The sequence below is a fragment of the Atta colombica genome, unplaced genomic scaffold (assembly GCF_001594045.1).
Source record: "Atta colombica isolate Treedump-2 unplaced genomic scaffold, Acol1.0 scaffold189, whole genome shotgun sequence".
Taxonomy (NCBI): domain Eukaryota; kingdom Metazoa; phylum Arthropoda; class Insecta; order Hymenoptera; family Formicidae; genus Atta; species Atta colombica.
In genome coordinates this window covers 3,097,122-3,110,786 of record NW_017259281.1, presented here as the reverse complement: position 1 = coordinate 3,110,786, position 13,665 = coordinate 3,097,122, and the positions used below count along the sequence as shown (strand labels likewise).

The window sequence follows — 13,665 nt, the reverse complement described above, 5'->3', positions numbered from 1 at the left end:
AATTATATAGAATTGGATAAATCAATATGTCACTAGATTTTTCAATATATATTCAATGTACTTTTATATCATCAAAGAAATAAAAAAGGAAAAGATGAGTATATAAATACTCGAGTAGTTCAAAAATTTATTTCAATTTCCTAATTTGAGTAACGTTTCGATTAACGAAGCAGTGTAATTGTGTTTCGATTAACGAAGCAGTTTAATTCATTAAACTAAACTTTTTAACACCGGAGATTGTATCACATAATTACATGTTTTCTACGAGATTTAAAATTTGTTTTTATAGAATACAGGAATATTTACTTATTTTATCACAAAAATTACGCTTGCCAAATCTGCACGAGTGTATTGTATATTAAAAAAGAAGTGTCGCATAAGGAATTAAAATAATTGGATTTACAAGCATCATTTCAGAAATATTCATCTGGTGGGCGAGACTTGAGAGACCGTAAAAGGCGTCACTTGATACAGGAAACACCTGTTGCATACCCTCACAGGTTTTGTATGCCCGAAATGAGGCAGTGGAACGTTGTTGCTGCTGCAACGACCACAGAACACTTTACCACAATTTCGGCAATGGTGTCTACGTCGCACAACTGTGAATCCCGCTTGACAGGCCATACACCTTGGTGCATCATTGTCCGGTACCCAGGCAGGCGCTCTTTCGACACATTCCTCCCCTCTCTCAGTGACAGGAGAAGCTATAGAAATAAAAAAGTGACATGATTATATGTAATATAACTTTTTTATATTTAACTGTATATTAAATAATATCTAAATGTTTATTTCTTGGGAAAAACTTTAAGTTATTGAATATTCTGTCCATAAGATTAATTTTTATTTAGAAAAAATTACATGTCATATCAAATTGAAACTAAATTATTTGTATTCTTATCTGTAAAAATTATCTTACAATAATATTTTATTTTTTACAAATTTATTATTTATATTATTATTTATATTTATATTTTATTATATTATTTATGATTTAGATTTATATTTTTCAGACTAAAATTTCAAGTTAAATATTTAATAAAATTTCAATGTTTAAAATTCATACACAAAGATCAATTTTTATGTTCAGATACTAATAATAGGTAAACATATATTTGTTAAATAAAATTCATGAATGAAAATGTCAACAAATTCATACTTCGATCGTGTATCAAAGTAGTTTCTTCTACATCTTCGTATTCTGGTAACGACTCTTGCCGCTCATGAATACTCTCTGTTTCCGTCATATCTATTGATGCATTTGCTGTGGAAGATACATTTTGTTCCTTTGATTCTTCAGTGTCTTCTATTGCTTGACTGCTATTCATGAGAAAAACACACTTTAAAATGTTCCGCAAATCCGATGCAAAATTTGTTTGTAATTGGTCTGCCACACCTGCTATGCAAACGAAAAGACGATGGACAAGATCTTCCGAGGATCTGAAAATGTAATAATAATAGTAATAGTAATAGTATTTTATTTTATTTTGGAAGAATTATATAAATATAGCTTATATTAAAACATTTTAAAAGAATGCATTAATAAAGAAAAAAAGATAAAAAATAGAAATATATAAATACAAAGCTTATAAATAAAGCAAAAATATATTCAAAAAATATATTCAAAAAATATAAAGACTGAATATTAAATGTTTGTAAGGTAATCAATTATCAAGATTGGTAAATTATTTTAAGTTTTAATATTAGGTATGGGAAAAAGTTCGTGGCGTTTTTTTAATGCCATCTAACGGGAAAAACGAACTTTTTCCCATACCTAATATATATAACAAATATTAATATCTTTTAAAGATGCCAATAGACTGACTCAACGCATAATTATGCTATCATTTACATAACGACATAAAGTAACAATATCCTCTTACCGAAATTTGGCTCTTATTTGATTTCTATTTGCGATCTCGGCGGCTTGCATCGCCAATGCAATCTCTTCATCGTCCTGACAATCACTATGAAACTCGCTGGTTTCCGAACTAGAATCGCAGCAGCTTGAACAACTGGAACTTGATGCTACATCAGGTTTGTAGTTCAAAGATTGATGGGAATTTAAACATGATACGCCGGATACTGTTGATGCATTGACTAATCTCATCGCACGCGCAGATCTATGCGTGTTATTATCTTTTGTACCTTGATATTCGTGACAAATTATACTCTGCGGAGTAGTTGAAATCTCTGACACCAAGCCACTTTTGTCTGTCCTTGGGCCCAATCCATCATTCATTAGATTACTTCCGCTTCCAGATTTTCTTTTGTTATGTTCTAAGCGCGCATATTTATCTCGTTCATATCTTTCCTTTTTCTCAGCTTCCCTTTTCTTTATTCTAGCGATTTGCTCGGATTTGGATCTTCTGTGATCCAACAACTTTCTGCTCTGTGGCGACGAATGTCTGTTCATGCAATGCGTACCGAGATTGCAGCAGCATTGTCCGCGCGACTCGAAGTGTTGAAGTCGCGGGCTTATGTGAGGACTGCGACTGCTAAAATTTGGCATCTGTCTAGTACTTTGAAGATGCAAACTAGCGCCGAAGTTGGTTAATCTAGCATTCAAACATCGATCCGTGGAATTCGATCTGGAGCTTTCGGTACTTGTGGCCGCTCGCATAATCTGCAGATTATGTCTCTTCTCTCCCGATCTACTATGAGCTTTGTGCGTGTTTCGCTCCAATTTATGCTGGTGTCGCCGCCGTTGCTTTTCGTCTCTCGTTCTTCTCGTCTTATCCTGCGTGTACTTTTCAATTTTACTGTCGATTTTCTCAATACTTCGAGAGGTGGATGGGCAATTCTCACATTTTAAGTCACCCCAGAATTCCTTTCTGGAACTCGACGAGTCTATATTCAAATTGAGATTTTCCCAATTTTCAGAATAATTTATCTGAAAGGTGGATTGATTGGAATCACAGAGAGTCAATTGACCGTTACCATATGCAACGCCAATAAATTCTTCGTTAGTGCCATTGAAGTTCGACGATATTCGTGGAATGTTTTTGCCGACAGATTCCCTGTCTCCGTTTGAATGCAAACCAGATAAATTAATCGAATGATCCAAAGTAGGCGTTTTGTTAGTGCTTTTCGTACCGCAGACACACGAGTTCTCCGAAATGGCAGGATTCTGTTTCTTTGGTGAATTCATATTTGAGCAAGAATAACTAGTATTCTCTTGCGTATCTTCCTCGTCCGATACATCACAATCCTCCTGCTGAATCTCGTTAGCAAAAGTCTTTTTTTCTTCTGGACTCTTGTCGTACAAACTGGTGTTCTCGGATGATATTACCGTACATATGCCAGAATCTGTTTGTTCCGAAATCTCATTTGAGCATTCATTAGAGTCCAATAGAAGATTTGAGAGCGTTTTATTCGCTTCCGATATAAGTCTCTTAGAGTCTTGCTCGGGGAAAGTATTCTCGGATATGTGCGCGGCCTCAGTGTCTATGATATTTTCGCGAGTAACTTGATTAAGCAAATATTGCGTCTGTGGAATTTCTATGTTGTCTGAGCATTCCTCGAATATTTTAGTCAAGTCGGGAGTAATAAAACTTTCTTCTTCCTGAATATCCTTGATGGTATTTGAAGTACTGGTTCCTGCTACATCGTCTAATATCATAACGTCATTCTGTACTATCAAAGTGGATTCACTAACATCATTCCCATCATTAGAAATTAAATCACAGTCATGAAGAATTTGTTCAATATAATGTGAAGCATCAGATAGTTCCCATTCATATTGCATTTGCTCACCAACACTTTCCTCATTACTTTGTTGCATCTTTTCGGCGCTTTCACATATTACGTTACTATCACACCCATCTGAGGATATATTTAAATCTTCCTGCTCGGTTTCTACTTTTTTTTTCTTTTTACGTCCACTTCTATTTTGTTCACGCTTTTTGCCCGATAACTGATCGCCTCTACTTTCGTCCAACGATTGAACTGCATCACTCGCTATCTCGTCCATGTTGTTGCCAGTATTTTTCGTCACGGTGTAAAAATCAACGATAAATTCTTTGCAGTTCGGATAACCAGTATAAAAATTATGAACGTATTCTTCCAAGTCCGGTATGTCCTGACATGTCGATTTTGTCGACTGTGTGATCGAACCTGACGGCTCCTCGTTGGAACATAGTAACTTCTCCAGCATATATAATTCCCGATTATTTAACGTCCATAATAGTTCCCTTATCTTGAGAAGAAGAGTCTGAAAATTGTTATGCTTGTAGTATCAAATAAAAAGAAGGCGACATTTATATACTAAATGTAAAAATAAATGAATATTGATCATTGTTATTGAAAAAACTAAGAGTTCACCTTCCTATGTGCATATTATACATACAGGATTTTAAACAAATTCGAGAGAGATTACAATCAGCAATAAATGTTCAAGTCAATTCCTTACTCTAAATGGCCTAAACATCTCGCTTATGGTGTCAGGCGAATTGAGGCACAACGGTCCCCCAGGGGGTGCCAGAAGTCCTGAGACAATAGCCAGGCGAGGAATAGTGAACATTAAAGCTGGCTCATAGTTATCTACATCCGCTTGGTCCAATAATCCGCGTTCAAGCGCTCGTTGCAAAGTCTCTGAAAATAATACGCATACGAGTTCCTGTTGCTCATATTCCTTTGTCGACTTCACTGGTACCATAGCGCCAACATAACATAGTTCAAAATCGGCAAACAGTCGATCAAAGATCTTTAACGACTCGATGAGCTTCTCCAGCGATGGTTCGAGAGGATTTTGCGCCTAGAAAAATTAATACTATTAATGCGCCTGATTACTCGTCAAATCGTAAATTTATAGAAAACTAATAGATAAAAGAATTAAAAAATAACAATTATCTTCTTTCCAAAGTTTGGCTTTTAGAGAATATCTTTCATTTATTTCGCACTGTATAAGAATATTAAAATTGCAATGACAATTCGTATTTCGAATGAATTTTACTGATATGTCTAATACCTTCAAATTCATATGACCCTTGAGGGCATGCTCTCTCAATAAGTTTCTGACAATCTCCAGTGACTTAGTGAGAGCTTTCGCTAACGGCCTCATGGCCGAACTCTCGGCCTCCCGGTTCATGATCGAAGAACCGGCCGCCAGACATTCCGCGCCGAACCAGAGCTGTCCGGCCAAATTTTCCTGCATCACGTCATCAGGGAATTTCACCCGAAAGTCCCGATTGGCGCGGCTCTCGGGGATCAAATCGTCCATTATTTGATTACAGATTGTCAGGACCTTATCTTGACAGTGTCGCAACTGGTTCATCAGCGTCGTGCATCTCTCCGGCTCTTGTCGACCATCGAAGGAGTCCAATTCGCAGGCAACTGCGTTCAAAGACTCATCGGCATAAAAGAACTGAGCCAGTAGACTTGTGTCATCCCTCTGTATGAATAAAATAAAGAGAATTGATTAGAAAAATCAAGTTAAAAAAATTAAATATTCGTAATGTATCGACATTCAAAGAAATATCTAAATTAATTAAGAAATATCTGAATCATATTTTCTTCGGAGTTAAAATACAAGATTTTCTATCCGCATATTTGTAAAGGATAAATCTGTTTACAGATATACATTTGAGATATCTGTAAATAGCAAACTAATAAGCTACACACACACACACACACACACACACACACACACACACACACACACACACACACACACGTGTGTGAACAATGACACATTTAATTGCGCCTACGTCATAATGAAAGGGTCACCCACGTCATGATTAAAGGAGGACGCAGCGGTAAAATCTTCTATATTATTCTCGTTGAATGAATTTGTACTATTCATTTGACGTCGAATATAGATATAGGATGTAAAGGGTAAAATCGATTTAGGCTCAGTTCCACAACTTAGTTAATTCTTAACCGAGATCCAACTTACTCCTCGTTTCTTTCCAATTCTAGAATTGAAAAGAGATGAGGAATAAGTTGAACTTCGATTAAGAGTAAATCTTGAGTTGTGAAACTGGTCCTTAATCGTCTGTGAAATTTTATTTAACGAGAATTTTATTCATAATGAAAACAATAATGTCGGCAACGAAGATGCAGCAGAATTATCGCTGTATTATAACGTAACGTAGTATTTCAAAATAATGAATTTAACATTTTGTGACCAATATAGGTCATGTTCGACACGTACGTTTCGACGATACAGAATCCCTCGTTTTGAAAAAAAGCCGACTTTAAATCCGATTACGATGCGGAATCTGATTCGAAAAATGCGATCAAGGTTTTAATTTATATTGATTAAAACGCAACTGAAGGAAAAGAGCAATTTACGCATAAAGAGCAGCCGGTACGTATAAAACAAATGATTTATTCAATGAAATATATTTAAAAGTAAGATAAATCGATTGTGCATATAAACTCGTTATTTATGGATCATCGATTGTGCAAAGTTCAACCATAGATTTAGTCTCGTTTTATCGACGCAGATAAGAATATATAAAAAATTTATAATAATACATTTATAAGTAATAAAGAGTCACATTTATACAATAGAATAGCATTCAATTTCTTTTTTTAATTAAATTTTGTGATTATTCTCGCAGAAATAGAAAAATAGTTTTACTTAAAATAGTGAGAAGGTCATAAAAGAAGAAATTACTCCCTATTCCCACTTATAATAATACTATTAATGTATGCTGTTCAATAACGTGCTAATAATATGCTTTAGGTGCACGTATATTCATGACAGTGCAACGTGTGTCACGATACGGATGTACTTGTTATTGAATCATATCCTACTGGAAATGACTCAGGAATCATGCTTATGCACGCAATGTGACAAATAAATCGATTAATCCCTCATATCGATAAAACTAGGACAATGTTGCACCGCAATTTGCGTAAGAAGAAACAAATTTTATTCGCTCAACAAGAGAGAACATTTGCTCTTTTTATTACTGCAAACTGCACAATTACATTAATCGTTCTGCTTTCGGGATATGTTCGAAACAAAAACATTTCTAATTCGTTTATTTCTCTTTAAAAAAAATTTACATGTGAAAAAGAAACATGCGGATACCTCTCTGTTGTTCTAAAACAAAAAATAATTTAATTACAATGATTGCGGAGAGAGAGAGAGTTAAATAAATAAGTAAAACTTTTATACTCATATCTATTTCTACCAATGTAGATTAATTTCAATCTCGATTTAATTTATTCTTTATCTTTTTCTAATTCTTTGAGAATCTAGAAAAAAATAGAAAATAAGTTAAATCAAGACTAAAATAAATCTATATTGGTAGAAACGTGGACATCAGTCTACGACGAGGAAAATTTAGCGCGATATAAGTCCATTTTTGGACTTATAGATACAAAACATGTATAATGTTATATATCGTGCTAATCATAGTAAAAGATAACATAATCAGTAATTATTTCGATAACTCCCCAGAAAGTTTTTTCGTATTGCGTATTACGCTCAAGGATATTATCATTAAAGGCGTATTTCAAAATATTCCAAGTTTACGATTATATAATTTCCTAAAAAACCTTATACGCAGAATTCTAATACTACATTTATATCAATGAATGCTTGTGTATTTTTATTTTTGATTAGTACTAAGAAAAAATTCTGATTGAAAAATAGACGAACTAGAAGATTCTGATCATATCGATTAGAATTCTAGTTGAGATAACCAGACTATCCAACTAGAGTTGCGGGATTCTCTAAATTTTATCGACAATTGTCGTTATCGTTAACTAGCGAAAGCCAATGAATGCTGCACTTTCTTTCAGGACTGTCCTACCATTGGCTGTTGCTAGTTAATAATACCGTCAATCATCGATAAGATATTTAGAGAATTCCGCTACTGATGTCATCAAAATCTTTTGGTTTGTCCATTTGCAACTAGAAATTTTTCTCAAAATTACATATGTATATACAAATCTTGTTGAGATGATAATCACAAGGAAATTGCTGCAACATCAACATAAAAATTCGATATTGTCAAGATAACGTAAGCATTATTAAAAGATTTCAACAATATCAGAGAATTGTTGAAAAAAATTTGGAAAATTTGCAAAAATACACAGACTAATTTGAGATACACTCACAGAGAGAACAATCAGTGATTTTATTACGAGCATTAAAACACTGTTTCTTTTATTTAAAGGATTAAAAAATTTATTTTCGCTTTCATAAAAAGAGGACGTTCTTTTTTAATCGATTTAAGGAGAAGATTCTCAATTCGATCTGTATGTTTTTGCTTTTAAAATTCATAACGGTTTAAATTGTACAAGATAAGTATGAGTAGCGTTATGCAAAAATACCAGATGATACATCGTATAATCGACTTGTGTCAATACTTGTTTTACATGTTTAATTACATTGATGAGTGAATGGTTATATTATCATACCTCTCTTAAGTCATATCTCTCACCTTGAAATAGTGTTCAACTTAAAAAATAGAACACGAATAAACAAAAGATAGAAAGATTTTTTTTTCAAAATGTTTGTAATCAGTAATATTGTACGACTGTTGGGATTTACGGCCTAGAGAATTAATTTTGTATTATCTCCATTTGAAAACCATATTTAAGCAAATTAATTGTGACCTATTTTATGACCATAATCGTTGTCATCCGACAGAGAGAAAGAAAGAGAAAGAGGAATTCCAACGTACTACTCTCTCTCTCTTTCTCTCGAATCCATTCGTTTTTTCAAAATATCGTCCTGCTTTATAGTTTTGCTGAGCGCATAACGACAAACAATAATTTATTAGAAAGTTATTTCAATGTCGGACGTCGGCAGGTAAATGACGAACTGTCACCCGCAAACTACAATGATTAACGAATTCAACGTGCGAAGAATGAATGCATTACGTACAAAAATCGAGAAAAAATACTTTAAACCATCGCATCAAGCGATCAAGATTGCAGATCGCTTATCGAGAAAATACTGATCAATTTTACCGTGCAGCGGATACACTTCGCGTTCCTTTCGCGCGGGCGATGTCATCGTATGCGGAAAAAAATACTGAGCGTCGCTGTGACTCATCCCATTGACTCTCTTTTTTTGTCGCCACCCTATATCGCTGCGATTCCTATGCATCTTTATTTTACTCCGTTCTTTTCCCTTTGTTCTTGTCATGCATATATTAATTTCTTTTTACCAAATAAAATAGATCGTATCGTATAATTTGTACACAGACAACTATTACTATAGAAAGTAGTGTTTAAAATGTTTATATTAAAAACATTTTTGTAAAATAAATGTTTAATAATAAAATATATTTCAATTTTAAAACATTCAAGGCTCGACCGCACCAACTTTAATTTAATTTTAAGCAAGGCATAAAACTCTTCTCCTCTCTGTCTCTTTTTTAACTTTAAAAAAAGAAAGAAAGATTTTTAAGTCTCGTTTAAAGTCAAAGTAACGTTGGTTGGTACAATCGGGCCTTAGTATTTTAAATCCAAATAAGTATATATTTTGTTTATTAAAAAAGTTTAAAAATTCAAATATCTTTAAGTATTTAAGAAACGGAGATAAGAACAAAACATTTTAATATCTTAAAATTAACATTGCTTTTTTGGATAATTTTATCCATTATCTTTATTATTATATTCTAAAAAATGTCAGTGTGGAACACCATGTGATGAGTATCTATAGATGTTTTCTATTTGATGATAAATCGACACAAGTGTTCTATCTTTGTTATTTATGGAATGTGAAGAAAAATAGATTGTGTCGACTTGTGTCACTAAATGGAAAACACCCTATATATAATTCTTGTCATGTTGGTATTATAATATCCATTAAGAAAAAAAGTTGTTGACTTAACTAAATGCGTTTAATTCGTAGTGATTATTTAGTCCAAGTATTTATATATTTAAATTAAATACACATGAGTCATACATGAGTCAGCATGTTATTTGTTTGAATTGACAAATATTTGCTTAACAGCTCATAACCATTGCATTTAGTTGAATCAATCAATATTTTTTTTAAAACAACTTTTTTCTTATCGTATTCACACAAACATGATGTGAATTTGTAATCTCTGGTATTTATACCAACATTATCCTATGTTAATATCATGTCGATATCATATTAATGTTAATCTTTGTAGGCTGGGTTTTTTATTCAGGTGAAATTTCATTCTTAAATTTCTTAGCAACAAATTTCAATTTTTATTAAATAAAATTTTAACATTTAAATTAAACAGAATTATTTGGCAATGTAGCAGAAATATTGAAAAGTAATCTTGAATTTTTCTAGATTTTTGAAAGCCTATATAAGAACATAAAGAAAAAAATTAGACTGGATAAAACGATCCAGAATGCCTGAAATGAAGTATATAGTGAGAATTATATAGACACCGAATGTGGTGTTAAATCCACACCGAGTTTGAAGTGTACGAAATGCTACAAAGAGTGACATTGGATACTTTGTGTATAATTAATGAGAAATCGATGACCATGGCAGTAACTGAATCTTTCTAGAATAAGACAATTTCGCACAGTCGTACGGTGCTCATTTCTTCAATTATTAATAGCGTCGTAAAAACAGCTATTTAATTTACATGTTTTCTTTTCGACAAACCTCTCGTACGAGCTGTATCTTCCATAGAAATCTTTCTCACGGAGACATTCTTTTCCGCGATATTGCAATATCTATCTAAGGTCCAGTTCTACAATTCACGATTAACTCTCAATTTAATTCTAAGAATTGGAAAGAGATGAGGAATAAAAAAGTTGAATCTCGATTAAGAGTTAACCGTGTGTTGTGAAATTGGACCTAAGCATTTATTTTCATTCACGCGACTTGGCCTTGTGTATATCTCACTTGAATATGTTGATCTTTATTGTCATGATGACAAAATATTGAATCGCGTTTGAAAAAAAAACAGTGTAAAATAGATAATACACGTGAAATATTTTGTTGCACGTCAAATGTCAGAAATCGATAATTTCATTTCAGGCGATTAAATACGCGATCTTATCGTACTATATCTCGCGTGATGATATTAAAAAATAAACTTCATTTTATCCCGATGTGAACATTAATTTACACAATCAAACAACTCTTCTTTGTGTTAAAACAACTTATCTGCCTTTCTGTTAAAAGAATTTATCATTGGAAAATTTACTATTCTTGTCAACAAGAGATATGTTTTGTGCAATATAACATGCGGCATTATGATGTACTGATTAATTTTAAGTACTTCAGTACAAAGCGTTCCATTTCTGTGGTATTCGTAGAAGGCCAATTCCCTCCCCCACCATCCTTTATTTCTCTCCCCGCATAAATTACTAATTGACTTGTAACATGGCTTGCAGGCGTGCATTACGGTGTTAATAAAGCGTCATTACGCGAAAGCGTAACACTTCCTATATCCTAGAGGATACCTGTTCTCAGTTTAACACGATATAATTCAGTCAATGAATATAATACAAGATAGAGAATTATATATTAATGGAAATAAAACAGGGTTCTCAAAGAGGGTTTTTAATGAAAATAAAACATTAAGAATAAAATATAAATTGCGTTTCTTTTTAAATATGTTTTTAATACTTCAAACATGCTTTAAACCGCAGTATTATGAAAAAAACGTGTATTAAAATTTATTAAAAATATCGATTGAGCAGTTTTAAACTGCTTGAAACAAATGTTTAAAATATGTTTTTTAGCAACCCTGACATAAAATGGGAAACACGATATCTCGGAGTAGAATCTTTTATTTTCGCAATATATGACATATTCTATGTAACATATGTCTATCAACATAGACTATGTTAACTTTAATCCCTGTTTAACTTGTCTTATTCTAGTTCTAAATACTAGAACAAGATAAATAGTGAATAAACAGAGATTAAAGTTAATTTTGGTAGAAATAGACCTGGGAATTAAAAATAGATAACGAATAAATTAAAGTTAATCTACATTAATAGAAATAAATCTGAAATAAAAAGATAAAGAGTAACATTTACATTTAATTTTTGTAAATCTATTAAATCCAAATATAAAATATTTGCTATCGATATCTTGCGATGTGATATATGCCCTTTTGACTTACCGTTTGAATTTTAAACCACTTATTTATATTTACTGTTAAAAAATAATGAATTAAACCGAAAATATTAATCTACATTAGTTGAAATGTGGGCCTGAGAATTAAAAAAAGGAAAAAAAATAAAGAGTAAATTAAACCGAGATAAAAATTATAAGTAATCTACTCTGATGGAAAGATAAAAAATAAATTAAACTGAGATTAAAATTACTCTATACTATATTGATAGAAATGAATTTGAGACTTCGTGCGATGTAACATGCGGAGAACGAAATGGAGGGGAAGGGCGGGGAATAGAAACTACGTGCTTGTGCTACATTAATGTGTGATGTTAATGTACGAAGTTATGATTCTTGGAATTCTTTATTTCAATTTGATTGATTAGCATAGCTCAGCATATGGAATCGTCGCAAGGACATGACTCGCCCGAACTTTGTAGCCACGGAAGTGAGATGCTTGAAAATTCGCTGTACAAATCCGGGATACAAATTGAATAAACTAAGCGAGTGCGTCGACTTTCACTGAGAAAATCGTAGGATATTTGGATGCTTTCCAATATGCCCGACGACCGTTCTCAACGATTTCGCGAGAACGATGAATTCATGCTCGCAACGTGCGTGTATTACGCGATGCTGTGCTATATGCAGTATCGTATATATGTATGCACCTCGTGTCATGCGAAATTTTCACGAAACAGGTGGCAACAGCGTTCGGGAAGTCTGTGTCGCGATGAGAACGAGAGAGGGAAAAGAGCGCACGCGTTCGATCGGCACGGCGGGAGGAGAGGCGAAAGAAAGAGAAAATAGAATCTATTTAATGGTAGTAAAAGATGTATTCTTGAAACATGGCATGAATTTAAGAGAAACATATATTAAGAACAAATCAAAGTAGCATACCGAGAAATTAAATTGAAACTTAAAAAAGCAAATTGAGACAAAGCAGCGAAAATATGAAGTATTCACAGGGATGAGAAAGAGAAATAAAAATACACAGCAGAGAGAGAGAGAGAGAGAGAGAGAGAGAGAGAGAGAGAGAGAGCAAAGATAACGAACATAGCGTGTGGAGATAACAATAAGAGAATGACAAAGAGCGGTGATCACAAGCAAATCAGAGCAAATCATAAAATATACAATGTATTCACCTTAGGCCTGTAAAACCATTTTCTGATGGACTCCATCATATCGCAACGCGGCTGACGTCATCAGAGTATGCTGACGGAAATCGTCACTGCGCCTGCCGCGATCGAGGCATACGCGATGTCGATGTCGTTATTGATGTTGACATTGACATGTCTTCTCCGAAGCTTTAGTCTGGGGACTTGGCCGACGAGTCCAAAAACCGTCGAATGACAAATGACGACGGCGATGATGGCACTGACGATGACGACGCTGATAACGACGGCGACGACAGTGACAACGACGGCGACGACGACGCGATGCGATCCGTGCATATGAGCATTGATGACGATGATGACGATGATGACAACGTCAGCGATTGCAATAGCAACAGCGACGACGTCGACGGCGACGACGACGGCGGCGGCGACGACGACGACGACGACGGCGACGACGACGGCGGCGACGACGACGACGGCGACGACGACGGCGACGACGGCGACGACGACGACGACGACGAC

At 34.0% G+C, this 13,665-nt stretch overlaps 1 protein-coding gene across 1 annotated transcript; it reads right to left on the bottom strand.

The window, feature by feature from the left end:
- Positions 1 to 252: 252 nt before the first annotated feature.
- Positions 253 to 13,249, bottom strand: LOC108686786 (lateral signaling target protein 2 homolog). Its single transcript, XM_018192255.1, has 6 exons — positions 13,171 to 13,249; positions 4,967 to 5,389; positions 4,409 to 4,753; positions 1,881 to 4,210; positions 1,157 to 1,437; positions 253 to 704 (listed from the first exon to the last, which is right to left on the bottom strand). Exons 1-6 carry the CDS (start codon positions 13,207 to 13,209, stop codon positions 424 to 426), a joined length of 3,699 nt encoding a protein of 1,232 aa, XP_018047744.1. The 5' UTR covers positions 13,210 to 13,249; the 3' UTR covers positions 253 to 423.
- Between the last annotated feature and the right edge of the window lie 416 nt (positions 13,250 to 13,665).

What these genes read in the sequence shown, in the direction of transcription:
- LOC108686786 (XM_018192255.1), bottom strand. Translation starts at nt 13,209, where the DNA reads ATGATGGAGTCCATCAGAAAATGGTTTTACAGGCCTAAG. An exon ending in AATGGTTTTACAGGCCTAAG is followed by an intron (nt 5,390 to 13,170) that starts GTGAATACATTG and finishes TTATTCATACAG; the next exon opens with AGGGATGACACAAGTCTACT. An exon ending in AGGGTCATATGAATTTGAAG is followed by an intron (nt 4,754 to 4,966) that starts GTATTAGACATA and finishes TAATTTTTCTAG; the next exon opens with GCGCAAAATCCTCTCGAACC.